This window comes from Coturnix japonica, chromosome 3, assembly GCF_001577835.2.
Source record: "Coturnix japonica isolate 7356 chromosome 3, Coturnix japonica 2.1, whole genome shotgun sequence".
NCBI classification, from domain to species: domain Eukaryota; kingdom Metazoa; phylum Chordata; class Aves; order Galliformes; family Phasianidae; genus Coturnix; species Coturnix japonica.
The window spans coordinates 92,576,435-92,598,940 of NC_029518.1; the positions used below are offsets into that span (position 1 = coordinate 92,576,435).

The 22,506-nt window shown below is 43.4% G+C and overlaps 2 protein-coding genes across 2 annotated transcripts; both read right to left on the reverse strand.

Annotated features, from left to right (window-relative positions):
• Nucleotides 1–1,121: 1,121 nt before the first annotated feature.
• Nucleotides 1,122–11,016, reverse strand: MATN3 (matrilin 3). Its single transcript, XM_015859572.1, has 8 exons — nucleotides 10,875–11,016; nucleotides 9,259–9,828; nucleotides 7,169–7,291; nucleotides 6,960–7,082; nucleotides 6,168–6,290; nucleotides 4,622–4,744; nucleotides 2,747–2,854; nucleotides 1,122–1,634 (listed from the first exon to the last, which is right to left on the reverse strand). The coding sequence occupies exons 1-8, from the start codon at nucleotides 10,993–10,995 to the stop codon at nucleotides 1,579–1,581; spliced, it is 1,347 nt and encodes a 448-aa protein (XP_015715058.1). The 5' UTR covers nucleotides 10,996–11,016; the 3' UTR covers nucleotides 1,122–1,578.
• A 1,604-nt stretch (nucleotides 11,017–12,620) lies between these two features.
• On the reverse strand, nucleotides 12,621–20,106 carry LAPTM4A (lysosomal protein transmembrane 4 alpha). The gene is given in 8 exon segments (XM_015859573.2): nucleotides 12,621–13,401; nucleotides 13,892–13,990; nucleotides 14,617–14,712; nucleotides 16,167–16,289; nucleotides 16,374–16,450; nucleotides 18,883–18,952; nucleotides 18,954–18,983; nucleotides 20,098–20,106. Coding segments are annotated over 8 exon segments (579 nt in total). The 3' UTR covers nucleotides 12,621–13,326.
• Nucleotides 20,107–22,506: the final 2,400 nt, after the last annotated feature.

The following is a 22,506-nucleotide window of genomic DNA, read 5'->3' on the forward strand; positions in this document are numbered from 1 at the left end:
GTGGAAGGGACCTCAAGGATCATGTAGTTCCAACCCCCCTGCCTAAGTTTTTTTTCAGTTCTTGCTGAAGTTTTGTCCCCTGTTCATCTGTGCTAGTTAGAATTTCATTCCAACTTATTATTAGACAGGCATCCCTGAAGGCTCACTAATATATACAGCTTTTCATTCTGTTGTACAGTTTCAGAGCACAAGTATGTGAGAGAATAGAATGAAGCACACAATGTTTTCATCCCACTGAAAGATCTTCAGCTTTTCACTCTTCCATTTTACCTACCATTGCCATGAATGAGGTGAACCTCTATCCAACAGCACTCACTCAAAAATCATACACACTAAGTGAACATTCTGGACATTAGGAAATATTACTTCTCGGAAAGGGTAGTCAGGCATTGGAATGCACTGCCCAGGGAGGTGGTGGAGTCACCAACCATGGGAGTGTTCACGAAACGTTTGGATGTTGTGTTGAGAAATATGATTTAGCCAGGAAGTATTGGTAATGGTTGGACTAGGTGATCTTCTAGGTCTTTTCCAACCTTGATAATTCTGTGTGATTCTGTGATTCTGTGAACTCCCATCCTCTGACTTTCCTTGAAATAGTTTATATCTACTAAGCACAGGGTGTGACATGAGCAGGGGTGTTGTTACAGCACGTCCTTGGCACACCGGCTATCAATTTAATACTTTGTGTAATTAAATATCGTTTTAAAACCATTTGCGTGATTGCACATGCAAGTGTGCAGAATAAGTGGATTTTCTTTGAGGGAACAAGTTTTTGTTGTGCAGGACCAACTGAGACCAGTAGGCCCAGGAGAGCTTGTGGAATGACAGCAGCAGAGATGGATTGCTTGCTTAACTCTGACAAGATAAAAACCTTAACGTGGAGCAGATATTTTACCCAAGTGCAGAACCTTGAAATGACTGTTAAGTCTTCTACAGACATTAGCAAGGAGTCAGAGGTTTCAAAATCAAACCGTTCATTTCCCACCTGTGTAACTCAGGAGCAGTGTTTAATGATGCAGATTTCTGCCATTTATGCCTCTTTTCTCTTTGGGGTTTTGTTCCCTCGTCTTTGTTAGACTATTCACATACTTTTAGTTGCATTAAAAAAACCACTTCCAACATCAGTGTGCTTGATCATACTTTATTTTATCAAAATAAGTTACAAGACCATAGATTGCTTTCCCTTTTAATGGACAGATTCCATAGGTACACTTACACTCTGCCTCGCCATTTCACAGCTTTATATGAGTGAATACTGTACCCATTCTTTTTTTCCTGTATTTCTTTTAAATAAGACAATAAAAATGCAGTTACTGCAGAACAGAAGTACCTGCTGTACTCCTTACAGTACAGACCAAAGCAGGAATAGGTGGCTTTATGGTTACAAAATGAATGTACATGAAGACCCTCAGGGTCACTGTACTTTCAAGACTGTTGTCTTCCTGAAGCCTTGTTGACATTTGCCAGTAATAACAACCAACTGCTCTTCTGTAAGCTGCGCAACAAAATAAAGCTTGCTGAACACAATAAAAAGAACTGCTTATGAAGGATCATCTTGGAGGTGGGTAGGACGCTGGCTCAGACAACATGCTGTGTGTCTTGATAGGCTTGCAGCTTCTGAGACACTTCATCTAGTGGTCAGGTGTTAAGGGTGATATAATAAGTAGCTACCAGGTTTGGTTTATTTGTAATCTTTCTCAATTACTGCATTTCACACAGATAAACTGCTTTTTAATTGAGCTTAGTAGGTGCTTGAACTAGAGATTTCAAAATGTTTTAGAGAGCTGTTAAGATTAATAACAAATTGTTTTAACAGCCCCATTTTCTTATAGGGAGTTGGAGCAAGTGACATTCAGGTGTGAAGAGCACGTGTATAAATGTTAATACAGAAAACTTCTTAGTATCCTGCTTTGATTAATCCAAACTATCCCCCTCCTTGTTGATTCTGAATCCCTAGTTATCAGAATGACAACCACAGGCCCAGTCCTCCCCTGCGTTCATTCCTATTTGAACAAGAGCTCCTTTCACAGAAAAACAAGCATGCAGTCTCAGAAGTTTCCAGTGCTGCAGACCTACCACAACCCTTGGTAAACTGTCACTGCCATCAACCACTCTCACTTTTAAAGACTGTACCTTCTGCTGAATCACAGCTTGTCCAGCTTCCCGTCAGTAGCTCTTGTCGTTCCATCTGAGGATGTTTATTCCAGCATTCAGGTTTGCTACCACACCACAGAATTCACCACTTTCATTTTTCCTCCCATGTGTCTGTGAAATGTCTAATCTGGGAGCCAGATACCTTTCTCCTCTCTGCCACAATATATATGTATATATATAAAGAGCTTATTTGCCAGCTTGGAAGCCACAGCTGGTCAAGACTGCAGCCTTGCTGGCTCTGAAGGGCCCTCAGAAATGTTGGGACATACACAAGCTACTAATGGCAGTGCTGTAATGCGAGCATGTGCTGTCAGCATCACCTTAAAGAATTACAAACGGAGCAACGTTTGATGTCCAACATAATGCATATAGTCCAGGTGATCTGGGGGTGCTCATTTTATCTGTACCTTTTTAGGAAAACCCTTCAGGGAAATGTGAAAACAGTATTTGCAGCACCCAAGATTTCACTCCCTAACACTTGTACGGTCAAGCAATGCTTTCATTTATGAGGTGGGGACCCCCTCCTGGCTTCCACCAAAACAGCTACCTTTAAAATAGCAGTAAAGAGCTGAGCACATAAGAAAAAGGATATGTTTTGTGGACAGAGCTTCGAGGCGTGAGGTGACTGAATCCTGCAGTGCAGCTATAGCTTCACACTTACAGGCCTCTTCATTTGTTACAAGACTGCTCGTTGTGGCTCCTAAGAGAGAAAACAGTGTTTAGAAAACTGTTGGAAATATTTAAAAGACAGGAAAAGGCACAGGGAATTGAAGCCAGACTGTGAGACTGAAGCCCAGGGCAGGTGGGAAGGAGAGGTGACACAGATGGAGGTAATCTTGTAGCTAGAGGCACACATGTCCCATCTCCAGGAGCAGGGCAAGCAAGAGAGAGCTCAGCTCTGACTGGGAGCTGGCCTGCCTACCCAGATCCTCTTGAGCTCTGTAAATCAAACCGTAACTGAGTAAAGCATAAATAGAGGCCCTGCCCTGGGTGTAAGGACCAACCAGCCTCCTCCCATCAGCTGTAGTCATTAGACCGGTTTTCCCTCTCATCCAGAATATCCCCTACCCCAAAAGTTAGGGCACACTGGGAAGTGAGATGAGGACACTCGAGTGCTACAGGCTAAGAACCTGCAGTCAGATTCCATCCTGTAAGAAGCACCTTGACCATCCATACAGGAAGGCCACTAGCACCACATTCTATTAACACAGCTAGGCTATAGGCTATGACTAATGTTTTAGGTTTTGCTTCAGAACCTGGGTTACTACCTGTCAAACCTGGAACACAATGCCACTGTCTATGACACATAGGTATAGAAATTTCTTAGAATGCATAAATGGCCAAAGTTTTGCAGGGAGCTTTGCAGCCGAGCAGAAAGGCAGCTAGTAATTTTGAGTACAGAAGTTCTACCTTATTCTTTTCAATTCTCTCCCCCATTCCAAATTATGAGAGCATTTCAGCAATAGAACAGTGTCTCTGTTTACCATAGCACTGAAATTTCCATTTTGCAAGGGAACTGATGGCTGCTTGAATTACAGAAAAAGACCAAAATACTGAATTTCAGAAGTTTGTTCTTTCAGTGTTTTACTGAAAAATAAATCTGTAAACAGATTCATTTCCAGCAGTGCAGAAAATCATTTGTCTCAGAGCCAGTGTTGAAACTGGTGTCTCCTTGATTCCACTGAACACGTATTTGTTCAGTTCCCTTTTCTGGACCCTCCTTATGGCCAGTGTATAAAGAAGAGCTGTTCAGAATTTGGCTGGAGGAAGGCCAGTTCAAAATATCACACCAGCATGGTTGGTTTCCCATTGACTGCCAGTGAAGTCTGTGTGTTTGCATTTAAATTCTCCAGTGGCAAAAACAGATCCTCTTTGGATTATGTCTGTTTTAACCAAATTACTTTTCCATATGGCAACTCTCCAAGAGTATCCTGAAATCCTCTGCAGAGCTCTGAAGAAATTCAGAGTCTTCCAGCATTTGATATTCAAAATACTGGGCAATTCTACTGCTCATGGGATGCCCAACAGATCATACAAAGCATACTAGGGTGGTGTTCTTACACTATACTTATGTTTTAAGTTCAGACCTACAAAAATCTACTGTTTTTACAGATAGTGTTTGGCTATATCCACCTCTTCTATACTTTGCTCTTACGGTCTTCAGCCACTTCACGCAATGTCCAATTATTTGAGCAGCTGTAGATCAGACAAGGTTCCACTTGAGGACCCTTCCAACCCAACTTATGATTCCACATCAAATGCTGCAGAGGCTCTGCAAACAAGGTTTGCTGACTACAGAATGATAAAGAAGGATGAAACGTCAGGTTACAAGCACTGCTAGGCATGAAGTACTTTATATATCCAGATGCTGAAAGGGGAGATGGCAGAGTGACATAGAGCTGTTAAAACACTTCAGTGATTAGGTGGGGAGAGCATGGAGAGACAGGAGACAGCAATCTGGCCTTACTTGAGCAAGTCTTCTTGTCTGGATTCAGGACGTAGCCTTCATAGCAGTCGCATGTATAAAACAGATCGTCTCTCACACAGACCTGCTGGCAGTCGTGCCTTCCAGGTGCACACATGTCAACAGCTAAGAAAGACATTGGAGAAGAACATTCAAAGATACCCCTACTTCAGACTGTGTATTTGGCATTAGCAATTCCCTTTTGCCACCATATCCACATTTGGATTCAAACCAGGACGTTTTTATTACACCTCAACAGGCTGTTAGCCCCACTAAGGCACACAGTGTGTGTCTTTGTATGTCAGCATCACAAAGTCAATATGGCTTTGGTAACTCCAGCAACACTTTTCTTTCGTTGTAACAGATTGCCAAAGGAACTGATCTAGCGGTAACTCAGTCACAAAATAATGATCCAAAGGAATTCTGGGGAACAAATAGCTGGATTTAAAGAGAGCATTTGGCATTATTTCAGCTCTAATTAGATAAGACGCTGTTTTACGGAGTGAAAAGACCATAATCAGAAGAGTATACAAGGCTGCTCAAAAACAGAACGACGTGGCAACCGCTGCCAGTTACAAAGTGGGCACTTGATGTGTGAGAAAGACATCTTCTGCCAAATTTAACACGTCAACTCCAAAAGAGCAAGTCGAGGAGTTCCTATATTTGGATATCTCAGCGGTAAGGAGGCTCTGTAAGGCAAAAGTAACTGAAGACAGAAAGAAAGAAGCAGAGACAGCAAGAAAAAAAGCATGGGAGCACAGAAAGAGCCCCTCCTGGATCTATGCTATTTTTGTTATATCAGAAAGACTCAGATAGTTGAAAAATCACAAGCAGCTCGCTGCAAAATGAGACTGACAAGGGAAAAGAATGAGAAAAATAAGTACGTTGAACAAATACTCTGAAATTTGAGTCTGCATGGGGATAATCACTGCTATGAAAGGAGATTCAGGACTGGACTCATAAAATGGATGCCTCTCTGCATTCGTATTTCCTCACGGATGTTTATTGCCTCTATATAATGTCAGTCGAGAGTTAATCTTTGGAACTGTATTTACAAAATCAGTTCCTGAACTACGCAGGAAGAAATATTAAGGAGTTTGCTTCAAGATGTGAAAGCTATGAATTAATAGGAGAGATTTCCCTAGGAATTTCCTGGGATTGTAAACATGGATTTGTCACAGCAAGTATAGTAAGGAAAGGGACTATGACAGAAGTGGAAAAAAGGATCTTGCATCAATAAATCATCAGTGAGACATTTAAGAAAATGAAGAGTGAAGTTTAAACCCTAATGGAGTGAAAATGACACAGAATACATGTTAATCTGTATGTACTATGTATTTCTGTATGTCCCTACATACAAACAGGATCTATGCTCCTATTCTCAACCAGAGATCAGCACTGGGAAATACCATTTCTCTCCAGTTGTATTGTGCTTTTAGGAGTTGTACAGCAACTCCTGAATTACTATCAGAAAAAGAATGTACATTAACCTGACTTAGAAGAGTACACATTTTTAGCTGAACATAGCTTTTCCTTGGCCAAGTCTTACCTGAGCAAGTCTTCTTATCTGGATTCAGAGTGAATCCCTCAAAGCAGTCACAGCTGTAGGATCCACCGTTCCTCCGACAGACTTGGGCACAGTCATGCCTTCCAGGTGCACACACGTCCATGGCTGCCATGACCATGTTTTAGAGAAGAAAGCAATTAATCCTCCCCCCTCAGACATTCAAGCACTGTAAATACTTCAACATTTACAAACATAACTTAATCAGGATTGAAAATAAGGTAAATTAAAAAACTGATTTTTGACAGGGAGATGGAGGGGCTATGGGAAAATGGACAGGTTTTAACTCCTATACAGAATCATAAAGGTTGGAATAGACAGCCAAGATCACCACGTCCAACTGACCACACACCCCCACCATAATCACTAACCACAGCCCTCACTGCCACATCTCCACACTTCTTGAACACCTTCAGGGATGGTGACCTGCACATCCCTGGGCAGCCTGTGACAATGCATAACCTTCTTCTTCTGGAGACATTTTTACTAATATCCAACCAGTGGCATTCACTCTGCAGTGGAGACACATTGCTGGCTGTTATGTCTGGTATAGGTTCCTCTTCTCCCATGGTCAGTGTTTAGGAAGTACCATGAAGACTGTACAGTGGTAGGTAAGTGATGAAATACTTCTTTGTTGCAAGTGTGCAATTCTATTGATATTAGAACTAAGGGCTTCAAGAGTCCATATCTACAAACAATTTTTCTACCATAAGCAATGAAGAAAATATGCTCATACATTCTTGAGTTTCATATACTAACACAGCCTTTAATTCCTACCTGAGCAAGTCTTCTTGTCTGGATTCAGGGTGTAGCCTTCAAAGCATTCACAGACATAGGATCCGTTGTTACTCACACAGATCTGATCGCATTCATGCCTCCCAGGTGCACACGCATCCACAGCTGCAAAAGGAACATTTTTAAATAGGTTTCTATTTGGAATCATCTCAGAAAGGGCAAAAGTGGTACTTTCACCAAAGGAGTGATACCTGAGCAAGTTCTTTTATCTGGATTCAGAGTGTAGCCTTCATAGCAATCGCAGAGGTAGGATCCGCCGTTACTCACACAGACCTGCTCACAGTCGTGGGTCCCAAGTGCACACGTATTCACAGCTACAGAGGGCATTTTCAGAATAAGCATTTCATTCATCTCAGGGAAAGAAACACTGACTGACATTTTATGCCTGTGTTTCAGGTCTTGTACTCTTTGCTGCATTAGAAGTAAGAAATCTCAGCTGCATCACCTGCACAGCAGTTACAGGCATCTGTAGAAGGCTAGATATTCACTTCAACTTAGATGATCTGTAAATGACTGTATGTAGATTAGATGGAAAGGGGGAGAAGAGAAAGAGCAGGAAAAAGGTGATGGAAAAAAGGGGAAGAAAATAACAAATAAGTGAGCTTGAATCATCTAATGTGAGTTAACATTCCCATTTTCTAAAATGTGGAAGATTTGGGTGTCTTCTAATAAGGCTGATTGAAAGTGTGCCGTGTCGCTCCCTTGGCAAACACCATCTCAAAGTAAGCCAGTGCCTTTTCATTCTGTTATGACCTTGGGAATAAGAGAATTCATCTCAGTGACTTATGAACAAAATCTGTGGGTGATATTTTCAAACACAACTGAGAAGCTCAGATTCAAACGGTCAGATTTTTGTGGCAGGAAAGGCAAATTTCCACTGACCTTGACACCAACTCAAGGAGAAGATTTTCCATCTTCAGGATGGTCTCACACTGAATGATGCTCTCAATGCATCAAGGACCTGATTCTGGCCAACTGTTTCACCCCTGAACATTAGTTTTCTTGTTTTGAGTTCACCCCACAAACAATCTTGTTTGGCTTGGCCAACGCAAAGAACCTCCTAATCATCACTGGTGAGTCCAAATTTCTGGCTGTCCAACAAACAGCGTGTAGTTGGAAAAGACCCAGTTCACCCACACAGTCTTACAAGACCATCTTAGATTCACTTGGCTTATAAGAGCCTTTTGAAAAGTTATTCCTTTTACCCCATACTCGTCCATAAGCCCCAGCTAACATCATGCAGGAAACTCAGAGTTACACTGAGAGTATATACGAGTCAGCTCTCTTTGGTAAATCCTCCAGCTTAGCAGAAGTGCAACTGCTGTGCCTCAGCACAATAAGTGGTAATTTTAAGAACAAGCAATTTTTCTTTGGTGCTATGAAAAGCCCCACTTTGGCTAGAACATAGGTGGAAAATCAATGTGATTTTCACAGCACTCGTACCTGCCCAGCCAGGGAGGAACTTGTATCTTCTAGCTGTCAGGGAGAGGATGTGGTCACAGCAGCAACACAGCACGATGTCAAGCCAAAACTCAAGCATTTCCTATATTAATTATTGGGCAAAGTGTCCTGCCTACAGATGGTCCCACATATTTATGTCATATCTAGAGAAAGAAGTCTATTTAATACACTCTAATTGTATTGAGAAGATACAATGGGCATTTTTAATAGGGCTCTGAAGTAACGAAGTAACGCATTCTTATCACCCCAGTCCCCAAAGCAATGGCTGCTACGTTAATTCTCTCAGTGCTCCTTACACTTGACCTTACCCATTTCTTGTTGGAAACTTATTTTACAAGGCATTTCCTTTGAATTTTACTTGAAAAATCTGCTACATGCATGCCTTTTTATTTAACAAGAAGTCTTCTGTGCGTGACAAGGCTGTTTATAGGCAATCCTAAACCTCCAGATATACCACAGGCTTTGGTCGATGACAGTAGCAGCCCACCCTGACCTATCATTACTAGTATCTAGCCCAAGCCATATACATATCCAGCCCCAAGTGCTGCTGAAGCAGTTCTGTGTCAATATCAAGAGGGAGAGGAACATGAAACCATGAAATCAGCCCTGTTCCTCGCATGGTAAGGTCGCTATTCAAAATGGAAGGTCATTACTTGGCTTCCACTGAATAGAAGGGTTGGTCTTTTGCCCAACCAATGGCAAAGGAAATATGTAAATACGATACATAACACTCCTCAAAAACTTCTTTCTTAGGGAGCAGAACCACAGCGGGAGCCAAAAGGAGCCAAATTACACTGCCCTCTTGGCCTGACCACCTTACCACAGAACGTCTCTCGGAACTTGGCTGTCAGCTTCTCAATCACACCGTAGGTCTCCACATAAAAGACGTGGTCATCCAGCGGCTCACTTGCGATTTGCCGCAGGGTATGCATGTCAGCACGGCCTACCCCCACCGCGTAGATCTCAATGCCAGCCGCGCGGGCGTTTGCTGCCACATCTTCAACCTGGTCTTGCGGCCGTCCATCTGTCACAACAATGACCACCTTGGGGATGTTTAAGTTGGCTGGTCGGGTGCCCATCTCCTCAGTGAAGACTTCATCCACGGCAGCTTGGATGGCAAGGCCAGTCATGGTGCCAGCAGACAGGGGCTGAATGTGAGACACGGCCTCCTTCATGGAGGCTTTATCAAAGTAGGTCCGGAGGGGAAACTCTACCTTGACAGTGCTGGCGTAATTCATGACTGCCACACGGGTGGTTCTTTCACCAACATCCAGAGTATCGATCATTTCGGACAAAAAGATTTTCACTTTCTCAAACTCTTCGGGTCGGACACTGCGGGAGCTGTCGATGATGAAGACGAGGTCGAGGGGACGGTTCTTGCAGGCAGAGTCTGTCAGGAGGGAAGGACAGCCCTTCAATCTATCAGAGCTGGGTAGACCAGAGCTCCCAGCACAGTGACAGCTGCAATGGCAGTGTATTCAAACCAAATAAATATGAGCACTTTCATTACCAAGGCAGAGGCCTAAAGTTACAGCGAGCAATGTGTGAAATTCTTAAATATTCATTTAATACAACTGAAAGCTTCTAAGCATTAGAAAATACACTCAAGCCCACAAAATGCCAATCTATTATTGATATAAGCAGCTGCATAGACAAGTTGCAGCATATACAGAAGAGTAGCAATGATATGCAGCTGAGTAATGGTCAGAAATTATTCCTTGTGTGTAATTCCCAAGCCAAAGTACACAACAAGATGAAATCAAGAGGCGGATGATGCTGTAATAAATATTGCTATTGCTGCTTTAAAGCTTCCATAGCAGAAACAAAGAACAGTGCGTTAGTACACACACATCTCTGAAGATATGAAAGAAAGAGGCACACGGTGTTCAACCTAGAAAGAAAAAGGACAGACGTGAGGTTTGCAGGTAAAAGAATCATCCATCTCCGATAAGGGAACAACATTTTTCAGCAGCAAACTCCTTCTGGGTCTGAGAGAAGCTCTGAAAAGTCAGTGGGTAGAGGTCAGGTTTTAGGGGGAAAGCGAAAAGGAGCGGAATGAGGGAAGAGAAAAGGAGAGGAAGGAGGGAAGGGAAAAAGGAGAGGAAGAAGGGAAGGGGAAAATGAGAGAAAGGAGGGAAGGGAAAAGGGAGAGGAAGGAGGGAAAGGGAAAAGGAATCACATCATGTGAAGTTGGAAGAGACCCTTGGAGCTCAGCTGATCCAAGCTGTTGACACTTGTGTCTACATGCACGTTGTCCTCAGACAGCTGCAGCTGAGATGTCCTCGGGACCCAACTGTCCAGCAGTCGCTCACAGCAGCAGTCATGCAACAAGCTCCAGAGGAACCCAGGGCAGCGAGCAAAGCACGCAGCGAGCGGTACGCAGCACCCCCAGGAGCGGCAGCCGGGCAGGGCGCAGCGGGCAGCAGCACACGGTACCTGCCGCTCCGTGCCTGCCCAGCGGCTGCCGGCGCAAGCGGCGTGGGATGCCACGCGTGTCGGGCAGCAGCAGGAGGAGCAGAGCCAGGCAGCAGCCCAGCGTGCCGAGCACCCGCCGCATGGTGCCGCCTGCCCAACGCCGCCGCCGCGCCGCCTTTAAAGCCCGCTGCCCCCGCCCGCCCCGCGGAGGGAAGGGCTGCGGGGTGAGACTGTTCGGCGCTCGGAGCGGACGGGATGGAGCGCTGAGCTCGTCGTTCTCGCTGAAATGATTCGTACAGCTCCGCTAACTTTGCGCTTCCAGCCCCAAACGAGCGTCTCCAAGGCAGGGTTTGCGAAGAGTACGAGGAAAGGCTCACGGGCGATCTGCGAGGCACACAGAGCCGCCTTTGTTTTCAGTTCTAACCACGGCTGCAGTGTCCGGTAGCCAGTTTCGGGGCGGGTGGCACAAGCTTTGGCTGAGCACCTCACCAGCAACAGCCTTTGGCATTAATTAGTCCCTTCATCCACTTACCATTTGACATTGGAAAAGGCCATCGGGACATCTGCAAAGCCTACAGGCAGCAGCACAGGAGCCACACTACCACCATTAAGAGAGCTGCAAATCTCAACCCCTCCATGAATCCATGTGATTCGGTTAAAGACCGCTTTGGTTTCACACATCCTTTACAGTTTCCCTGTGGATGGGGTGGTTACACATTGGAACAGGTTGCTGAATGGAGTCTGCGCACCTGGAGGTATTTAAGAGATGTGGACGTGGGACTAAGGTCAGGCTGATGGTTGGACCTGATGGTCTTGAAGGTCTCTTCAAACTTCAGGGACTAATTCTTTCAGCTCTCCTCATTTTGAAGGCCACTCTTATTTTAATGGCCTTTGCTCCTAAAGAATCCCCCTTCCTGGAGTTCAACCCACACAGCTCTCAAGAGCTCAAAACTGAGTGCACTTAAGGACACAGGTGTGCACAGGGTAACTGGAGAGGCAGGGTGCACAAGAGCAGCACAGGGCATTCATCCATCCATGCACTATTGCAGTGCAAGCTGCTCTCATGGATGGCATTTTAGGTAGAAATTAAGCAGCCTAGTGGTGATATGTGGGAACGACCAAGGGCATTTTTAAACAGCGAAGCAACAGGAAGCAGGTATTTATTGAGGCTGATGGGAATAACCACCAGCCTGCAAGCCCCAGCCGTAAGAATCCTTTTCCCTACTTTAATCACAGATCCCTTTTGTCTGCCATGGTAGGAAGCCATTTTCTCTTTAGAGGTATTAAATCAGAACAATGTATTTTATCTGTTATCACAAAGGAGGAAGAATAGGAAGATTGTCATTCCTTCTGTTTAAAAGGAGAACAGTATTGAATGTATGGCACACACCCAACAGCTTTGGACACCTTCCAGTGCAAGTACTGCTTTAATCCCACTGGGTGTCTGTCCTGCTCTTAACATCTGACCTTATCAGGCATCACATTTGCCCAAATCTCTGGAAGCTTCAAGTACAATTCCCTTAACTCAGCTTATATAAGTAGCAAGCAGACAAACAGAAGGCAACCGAGTAGTTCAACACAAGCTTATATACTGAAGGGAATCCATGCTTCCTATACAGAGGACTTCTGATGAAGAGCGTGGATCAACCACTGATCAGCAGCGTTCTAAGTCAGCCCCAAACAGACAGAGCTCAGTGAACCCTACCTGCATGGCACCAAAATACTTCAGAATTAAGGGGAAAAAAAGAGAGGCAGAGCAATCCAGGCTACTGGTAAACATTTCATAAAAGATTTATTTAAGTATCATTTATCACAAAGATGAAAATACGTAGAAGATTAGGAGCATGCAACCATCATCTACATTTCTATTTATTCCCTTGCATTGACAGCACATTTGTAATACAAAGTCCTGTGCCAACCTCACCTTCTTCCTGAAAATACTACATTTCAGGACATCGGATAAACAAAAAACCCCACAGTAAGGTAACATATGAGAAAAGTGCAAAGTAAAAAAAAACCAAACCTCACGTATATACCACATTCAAACCCCTCCCCCTCCAAGAACTGAATAAAGGCAAACTGCCACCTCGCTGCAGCACAGATTGTCTTTACCATCTACTTTACCAAAAAAATTAATATAAATTAAGGGCGCAGTCCTGCAGACACTCGTGTTTGTAGCTAACCTGAATCACAGATGGGCTCAGTTGGTGTTAAGAAAAGCCACTGGTTAGTCACGCGCAGAAGTTGCTGCAGTACAAGGCCCTAAGGCAATAAAATGTTTAAAAAGCATTAAGGAGAACAAAAATGAAAGCAAACAAAATCACTCCCAGATGAGTTTTTGCTTAGTAAATTTTCTATCAAACGGTTTTAAAACGGTTTGCTCCTAAAGTCCTGAATACTTCTATTACTTAAGCAGTTTTGCAAGATTGAAAGACAAAACCCCCAAGGAGCTGGTACAGGTGTACAGGTCGCTTCAGGCAGGGATGTAGGGAGGTGGAGGCTCCTTCTCAGGCATCTTCACTGCCATTTCATAAGTTGGCAGAACGTACTGAAGGGAAGACATTTGGAAGAGATTAATGCACAGGGCTGAGGGAACAAAAAGCCCACAGTGAAAATATCTACACACACCCCACTGCAATTTATTTCTCTGTTGCAGAACCTAGTGATGCTTCCAATGAGCTTATGACAAAGTGAAAGACGGTGCACGAGCAGTTTACTGCTGCACTGAACCTGACCCTGGGCCATTCGTTCCACCCCACTGCCTCTTGGTTTTGCAAGCAGCAGGGAAAGCTTTGGTAAGTGCAGTCAAAAAGTTCCCCTCAATTACAAGAAAACCCATCAGATTTCTCCCTGTAAAACCCTCCTGTTTACGCACTGTGAGAACACAACGCCAATCTACCTTAAACAAGTTAAAGCAGCTGATGTTAATCCTCCCAGCCCATGTTCAGAAATCTGGACAAGGCATGCAAACATGGATGTAGTGCTTTTCTACTCTTAAGTTAATACCTGATTCCCGTCACACAGAAAAAAGGCTTTACCTGTGGAGGTGCTTCAAAAGCAGGGTACACTGCTATCTCTGGCAAATTTCTGTTGCTGATGTATTTATAGCAGTTCCATACACAGTTGATTAGATACGCCTGAAAGAGGAGAGATTTCTCTTTTTAAAGACCTCATATATATCAGTTGATTAAAAAACTAGATGCTAAATATCTTTTGTATGACAAAACTAGCATATCTCAATGTCAATCACCATATAGATACACACGAGGGATGCTGCTTATAAACGGGTTTAGTCCTGTTCAGCTTTGCTGGCACAATGACTCAGGACAGGATGAACACCACAGATCATAGCAAAGGAATTCACAATCTGACCAACTCATCTGTGTGCCTCAGGACTGCCAGTCAAACTGATCCCTAACTGGCTTACCCTTCTGTGGATCTCAGTCCAAACTTGCTTGCAGGAAGATGGGCCAACAGCACAATCCCACCTACCCAAATTCAGGTTATTATCTGTCTAACTACATGTGCAGAAGAGGGCATGAACACACAGCCTGAGGCACCAAGGAAAGGTGCAATAGGCCCCACTGCAGGCAGCACACAAATTAATGGGAGACAACAGTACACATCATGTATGATTGAAGTCGTGTTGTAACTGAACAGGTCAGTAACTGCACTCAAGGTTAATACAATATATCTGTATACACTGATAGTACGTGGACAGTGCAGCTCATGAAATGGCCTTGAGCTCAGAATTGTAACTTACCTTTAAAATGATAAATAAAGCAAAGAACACCAGAACGATAAACAGAAGACAGCTGGAATCCAATGAAAGAAGATCATCTTTGTAAGGGAAATCCGGCTAGTTAAAAAAAAATAGGGAGGGTAGAGAGAAATGGAGGAGATGAGCACAAACAGCACATTTACAAACATCAGACACCCACACTTCACACTAAGTTCAGAGTCTTGCCTAATGTACCCTCTCACAAGCAATGAGAAATGTACTCTCTCCTACCTGAAAGGAAGCAATGTCGTTTCTCCAAGTCATTTCCTCTTATCTTCTACTAGTACAGATATCCACAAAACTTCCTTTTGAGCAACTGCAGCACAGCATTCATACAGGTCCTTTACTTGAGAGGCCCTTACTGACTTAGTACTAATAACCTCTTATCAATCCAACCAGTTATGTTATGTGTGCAAAGCAGAAAGCAAGAAGAGTTAACCCCAAACTTCAGAAGAGGAGCCAAAACACACCAAGGAGCTCCTACAAATTTCAGTCTCTTCTCCCCTGACCACACTAACAAGGCTTCTCTCCAATGCTCACTCTTGTTTTGATAAGACTTTTTAAACATCTGCTTGCAGAGACCTGAACGCCAGCCAGGAACAGCTTGTGATCCAAATCAATGGCTGGTAATTCCTACCCACTGCATCTTTTCACAGTTAAACATAAGCAGCATGAATGAACACTCTGCTGCTGTTTCCTCAAAGTCTCGCTGCAAAATGAGAACAGGATGTTAAGAAAGAACCCTCAGAACCTCAGGTCCCATCCTATGACGTCATAGACTCTGCAGCCGTCAGCCTTGCCCTGTATCAACTCTTGCTCTTCCCTCTCACCCCAACCAAATAAGGACTGACATTTTTATTCTGCAGCAGCAAATTTACCACAGAACCACATTATTCAGCTTGCAAAATCTTTGTGCCCAGAGCAAATTAAGCACAAGCAGCTTAAACCAACATCTCCCTTTACAGATGCTTCTCCCCCTAGCAATCCATTTAGGGAGCAATTACACCTTTAGTCTTTCCACTTCTGCTAAGATCTCATGCTCACAACCACTTTGTCATTCCCTATGGCTGCTGCAGTCTAAGTTACTCAAGCAGCAACAAGATCATAGAATATCTAAGCTGGAAGGGAACTCTCAAGGCCATCTAGTGCAACCACCCTGCAATGAACAGGGACACCTACAGGTCCATCAGTGTTCACAGCCCCGTCCAGCCTGACCTTGGGTGTCTCCAGGCATGGGGCATCCATTACATCTCCAGGCAACCTGTGCCACTGCTTCACTACCCTGACTGGAAGAAAACAACTTCTCAATCTCCCTTTAGTTTGAAATCACTGCCCTTTGTCCTACCACAACAGACCCCGCTATAAAGTCTGTCCCCTTCTTTCTTACAGCCCCCCTTCAGATAATGGAAGGTAGCTATTAGGTCCTCCCCAGAGCCTTCTCTGTGGAAAATAGTTCTAGCTCTCGTAGCACTTACCAAACCAAAGTTCAACTTCAGATGAAAAATACTAACGTGAACTGGACAAACACTTACCAACTGATCCAAGTAATCCTTGATTCTTGGCAAATAGGTTAGAGAACTGATTGCAACCAGACAACTGACCACAAAGTCAAAGAGCTGGTAACAGAAAAATGGGATCAGCCAGCCTACACGGTGCTGGAAAAGAGAAAAACGACCCATAAGATACTCAGTTAAAAATTCAAATAGCAACTTTAAAATGTAGACTACAAGAATACTTACAGCAATTGCACCATACACCATCATCGCACTGATTGTGAACATGAGGAGGGAGATAGCAAATAGAACACAGGCGTTTTCTGCATTAAAAGAAAAAACAATTCAGAGTCAATCATTACTTCATGTTACCACACTGACTGGTACACGATACCCATATGTAACCATGATTTCTCTCTCAATTGTTTTATCTACACCAACTGGAAGCTGTAGATTTGAGTAACTCAGTTCTCTACTAAAGGGAAAAGGTCTGGCTCAAGAAACCAGCTGGCAACTGGAAAAGAAAAGGCTCTGCCTTAATCAAAAGCCTGCACAAAGCTCAGACATACCAACTAGAAACCTAACATCGTATAATTGTAACACAGTGTAACAATGCTTATTTGCAATATGTAAGTGCCCAAAGTATGTGGGTGATTGATTTTACTACTGGAAAGACTTCAAGTTTAGTCAGCACAACACCAACCTTTCTACTTGAAATTGCCTGGGTTATATAATTTGGCCATTGGCAGCAGGAACAGCACTGCTGCCTGAGTACCAGTAAGGAAAACAGGAAATCGCTGTGTGGAAAGTATCCTATTATTTAGGAGAAAAAGCAGTTGAACAGACGCCAAATGGTAGCAGAATCCAGGACACCCATGGAAGCTGAATGATAAAGATTCCCCCTGAGCAACGCGGTTAGTGATGACAGAAGCACAGCTGCTTTCCACGAGTTAGATTACATTCCTACAGCAAGCAGGGTTAATATTTTTAAACACAGAGAAACCAGCTTGAGCCTATAGATGTTTTAAGTTCCTTTTTTATCAAAGCTAAAACCAAACTCTTGTGGTTCACATGCTTGAAAAGAAATGATCTGCAGCTGATCTGAAGATTACACCACATTTGCATACCTAATTCATTAAAAAATAATAACTACATACACAGATGGCGCTGAAAGGGCCCTCCTGTGTTTGATACGCATTGTTTCTGTCAGGAATTGTGAATAATAAACAAGTGTTGCACACATAGTGACAAATCCTTAGACTAGAATCCACACAATATAATTTTGATTGCACAAGTGGATGAAGACCCTTTGTAGCCACAAAACCTTGTTTGGTCCTCATTCCTGCTCTCATTTAACTACTAATAAACACGAGTTGCAACTACAGGTGAGCAGTCAGGTCATGAACAATTAAAGACTAAACTGGAACTCCCCAAATCCAGACTTGTGCTGCACTACTCATCTCCACTCCATGCCAGACCTTGCTAAATTTCAGTGTAACAGACAATCTGACACATTAGAAGTGCCACACAACATATTTCTGCACACTTAAAACATATAATAATTTAAATAAGCATGTACACAAGATTACACATCATACTGGAGCTAAGAAACTCTGTCACTGGAGACATGAGCTTGAAACTAATTCTGCTTGTAATCATCATACAGTTTATCTGTAACAACAAGCCAGAAAGTAGGTTTAATTTTGCTCACTATGCTTTTTGTTCTGTGTATTCTGCACATCAAATGTTAAGAGTAACCAAAGATTTCCCTATAGTACTTCATATTCTAATCCTCCTACTTAGAAATGCACTATGCTTTTCTCTCAGTAGACTTACAAGCCTGTAGACTGCAGAGCAAGAGCTTACGTTCAAGAGGACCAACACAAACTCTAAGAGCTGCCTAAAAATAAAATCTATTTCTGTTTTCCTGACCCAACAAGGACAACAAACGTTCATAGAGAAAGCAAAGCACTGACATTCCGCAAGCACTGAGGCCAAGACACCCTTAAAAACCCTGCTGTTCAACATGCTGAGGAGTAATATGAAGTAAAATATGACCTCACTGCAGCCTTTCAATACCTGAAGGGAACTTACTCCCAGGAGGGGAGTAACTCTTCGAAAGGGCTGACAATAGCAGACACGCGGAAATGGTTTTGAATTGAAGAGGAAGATTTTAGGTTGGATGTTAGGGGAAGTTCTTCACTAGGGAGAGAGTGGTTAGGCCCTGGAACAAGCTGCCCAGGGAGTGATGGGATGCCCCAGTCCTTGGACGGTGTTCTAAGCCACGGTTGGACGGGGCCCTGGGCAAAACTGATCTAGTAATTGGTGTAGTTTGGGTGCCCTTGCCAGGCAGGGGTGTTGAACTACATGGATGCCTTGAGGTCCCTTCCAACCCGGGTCCATTCTGTGATTCTGTGATCTGTGAAAATATGAATACATAATATGAAGTTACTGTATGGCTGTAATGAGGGAACAATGGTTTTAGTGGAGCTATTAGTAATAGTATTGTGAACGGTTGGATGGATGATCTTTTTAGGTTTTGTCCAACCTGGGTTATTCTAATGTATTCCTATGACAAGTTAAGAAGATTCATTAAACTTTTTACACTGATGTAAGATCTGAATTACTAATACCTAAAAGACTCAAAAATCCAAGGAAATAGTATTTAAAAGCTGCATACCTACATGATTCACCATTGTAAGGCAAACACACTATGACTGCATTTTTTTTTTTTGCATGGAAGTTATGCACCTACCAGCCATTCTCTCAGAAGCGTAGTAATTTCCAATGACTTCATACTGGATATTAACAGTTGGCACTACGTTTTGGATGAGTCACTTCTACAGTCAACAAGAATGCCCATCAGCAAGTCACCACCTGAAAAAGATCACAGTTACCTGGAAGTTACTTACACTGGAACAGCTCTGATCATTTTAACAGTACCAGTAAAGTCTTTCACTTCAGTTAGAAGCGACCTCTTTGCTTTGCCTATTGTAAAAGGCTAAGGTGAGGGGGAAAACGAACAATTCTTTACTGTTCAAGCGAACATTCTAATTTAGTTAAAGCCCTACCTCCCCCCCCTCTCTCCTCCCCATAAATACACTGGACAATTACTAGTTTTAATGAACTAGTAATTTAATGAATAAGTGACTTTGCACATGAAGGAGGTGGAAGGGCTTGTAGTCATTCAGATAGACAGAACAACAGTAACTAGGGTATGATCAATTGCACTATTTTGAAACTGGAAATAGTTAAAAGAGGCAAGAAGAATGGGTACACTGAGGAACACAAGGAGGCACATTTGGAAGAGTTTTCGATTCCTCAAACAACTTGAAAGGCAGAGGTAATTTAATACACAAAGAAGGTACTGAATCCTACTCTTCCAAATGGTGCTAGGGTACACGAGGTACAAATGGATGTGCAAAGGGGAACATTAATGCTACAGCTCACATCCTCAGGCTGCAGCTTGTTTCCTGCCCTCCTCACCCCTCCATGCTACCAATTTATAGGGAGAATTGGCCCTCTCCTACCCAGAACATTTATTAAAAACCCCTTCAGAAGTCTTATCACACAGGCTAAGCAAACAAATAGTGAAGGCTGAAGAAATCTTGCATTGAGGCTGAACTCCAAAATCCCATTAAGATCCAGCTTTGGTATCGCGCTATTACCAGTTATCCTTTACTGTTGTGTAATAGGCTTGCTTCTGCTTCCCTGTTTTGGTGCATACCAGAAATGCTTTCAGTAAGACCCAAAAGTAGATTAAAGCACTGGAAAATTGCTTCACAGCATTTATAGGCTGCTTAGGATTCTTACACAGCGTATTTTGGTCACTACTACATGAAGAGATAGGCCAAAAGTAAAAAGTGTTCTCGCCTAGCTAGGAAAACCTTCACAGATATATTTCAAGGCGCAGCTCTATTTTCAATCAGCATCAGCGCCATCCCAGCAGCAGCGGGATCCTTGTACTCACATTGGCCATTGCGTGATATATAGACGAGCTTATTAGGAATTCCAGCTACTCATATCAACTTCTTTGGCTGTACTCATCATTACAAGCCCATGTCAGTCTGGATATCTGGTTTGCCCGAAATATTATTTTCTACTTCATAATTGAACACCACGAGACTTGTTCAATCACGGCCCATTTGCTTACTGTTTATACGCCATCACCATTTTAACTCAATAGTGATTAAGTTCCGACTAAAAGACAGTATTACTCCACTGCTGGGTTTAACTGCTGCGATAGGTTTATCTGTCTGCAGATAAGGGCTGAGCAGCAACTTGCTTTAAGAGTATACAGAAGAATTTTAGCTGCCAGTTCCAACCTCTCTAAATCATAAGCTTTAATGCCTTTCTGTTGCACTCATACAGTCCTACAACTGGTGGTGTGGTACCACATGTTTCAGTTTCCTTTCTACCCACGGCCTTAATTCAGTATAAATAATCCTCAGTGACATCACCAGTTAAGAAACACAGCTCAGAGTATCAAAGGCTTCAGCCAGAAATGGAGCGCAAGGAAAATGGGTTGGCCTTTTGAATGCCCCTAATTTGCCCATGTGAATAGCGTTAGTTTGATCCTCCCCCTCCAGCCTGGATCAGAGTACAAACCAAACCCTTCTGCCAATTAATACGGCAGGGCTTCCACAGCTCCACTGTGTGAATCATATCAAGGCACTGAGCAACGTGTCATGTACAACATATGGATTTATATTAAGTTACAAACAACTCCAAATTAGGAATCCTTTCAAGGCAGCGCCTGTGTTTAAGCTGCAGCATTCCTGTTCCAACACAAGCCTGATACAGCAAAAACCACAAGGCTCGTTTCAGTTGCAACAGTCGATTCAAAACATACAAGGATTGCAATGGCTATCTTTCCAAGTTTTTAACTAAACACCTACCAAACCACAAAAAATAATGCGTGGACTTTCCACAAACAATTCGGGCATGGAGGAGTTAAAAAAAAAACCACAACACACAAACCTGTATTATATATGTGTTCCGCGATGGTGGGCCCTGGAACAGTGCTCCCAGGGAGGGTTTGTTGGAGCCCCGGTGCCTTGGAGCAGCGTGTTCAAGACCAGTGTGGGACAGGGCCTCTGGGCAACCTTGATCAGTAAGAGCGTGTATTGTTTGGTGGCCCTGCCAGGCAGGGGGGTTGGAACTACATGATCCTTGAGGTCCCTTCCAACCCGGGTCATTCTGTGTGATTCTGTGTAATCTTAAAATATGAAGGAATAACCCAGCAACCAGCTGGCAATGGATGGTGCACCCCTCAGATCAAGGCAGGTAGCAACAGGATGAGAAGAAATGGCTTTAAACTGGAAGGGGGAAGATTTAGAATAGGTATCAGGAAGAAATTCTTTACTGTGAGGGTGGTGAGACACTGAACAGGCTGCCCACTGTGGATGCCCCCTCCTTGGAAGCATTCAAGGCCAGGCTGGATGGGGCTGTGAGCAGCCTGGTGTAGAGGGAGGTGTCCCTGCCTATAGCAGGGGGCTGGAACCACATGATCTTAAACATCAGCTCCCCATACGAGCAGAACTCAAGGGACTGAACTGTAAAGAGCATTGGCCTTTTAATTACCGAGCTCTTATCTCCACTGCACGTATCTAACGGCTAATGATGTGCTGCTTTGCATCTCTGGAGGCCTAAAATTGAAACGTAGGTTTCTCCCCAAGCACTTTGAGTGCTTAAAAGACATAGAAACAATTCTTACTTGGAATGTGCTTACATGAGCTGGGGAATAAAGGGAAGCTGCCTTGCACAACTAAACTTCCCCAGCTTTCTTTTACTTTCCCAGTGCTCTGACACATCCTTGAAGAAACAAAATGAGGTAGTTTCTTGGCAGTGCTTTTCTTTGTGGGTTTTCTGTGTGTTTTAGTCACGCTTCCCCCCCCCCAATCTACTGAGAAAAGCATATTTTGAACAGTGTATTCCAGAGCTCCCAGCACTATTATAATCCTTTGCTTTTGGAAGTTGTGCTCGGTGAAGAACCACCTCCAGAGATGCTCCTGTTGAGCAGCAGCGCTCCCATCATTTTGATTCCACCGCTGAAATGTGCTGCCAGAACGAAGCAGCCGCTCCCTCCCAAACAATGCTATTACTTTCAGGCTGTTTATTGAACTCTGATCTGCCTTTGCCAATGCAGTGTTCATGTTTCCGGTCTCTGGAAAGCACTGTGCCTAATAAGAAAGTTTACAGGAAGAAAAAAAAAAAAAAAAAAAGCACTTCAAAGCCACATGTTTGTAATTATGAAGCTGGGAATAGGGGGGTTTCCTTTCCTTCCTACACAGGACAGCAGCGAGCGCTATAGAATTAATCAAGCTACACCAGGCCTGAGAAGGTAGGCGTCCAGGTGGGTCTTGAATATCTCCAGAGA

Bases quoted from the DNA above. Each gene is read 5' to 3' on its own strand.
- MATN3 (XM_015859572.1), bottom strand. From the start codon at position 10,995: ATGCGGCGGGTGCTCGGCACGCTGGGCTGCTGCCTGGCTCTGCTCCTC. The intron at 7,083-7,168 runs GTATCACTCCTT...TTCCTTTTGCAG, and splicing joins AGATAAAAGAACTTGCTCAG to CTGTGGATGCGTGTGCACCT. The intron at 4,745-6,167 runs GTAAGACTTGGC...TGTCTTTCTTAG, and splicing joins AGATAAGAAGACTTGCTCAG to CTGTTGACATGTGTGCACCT.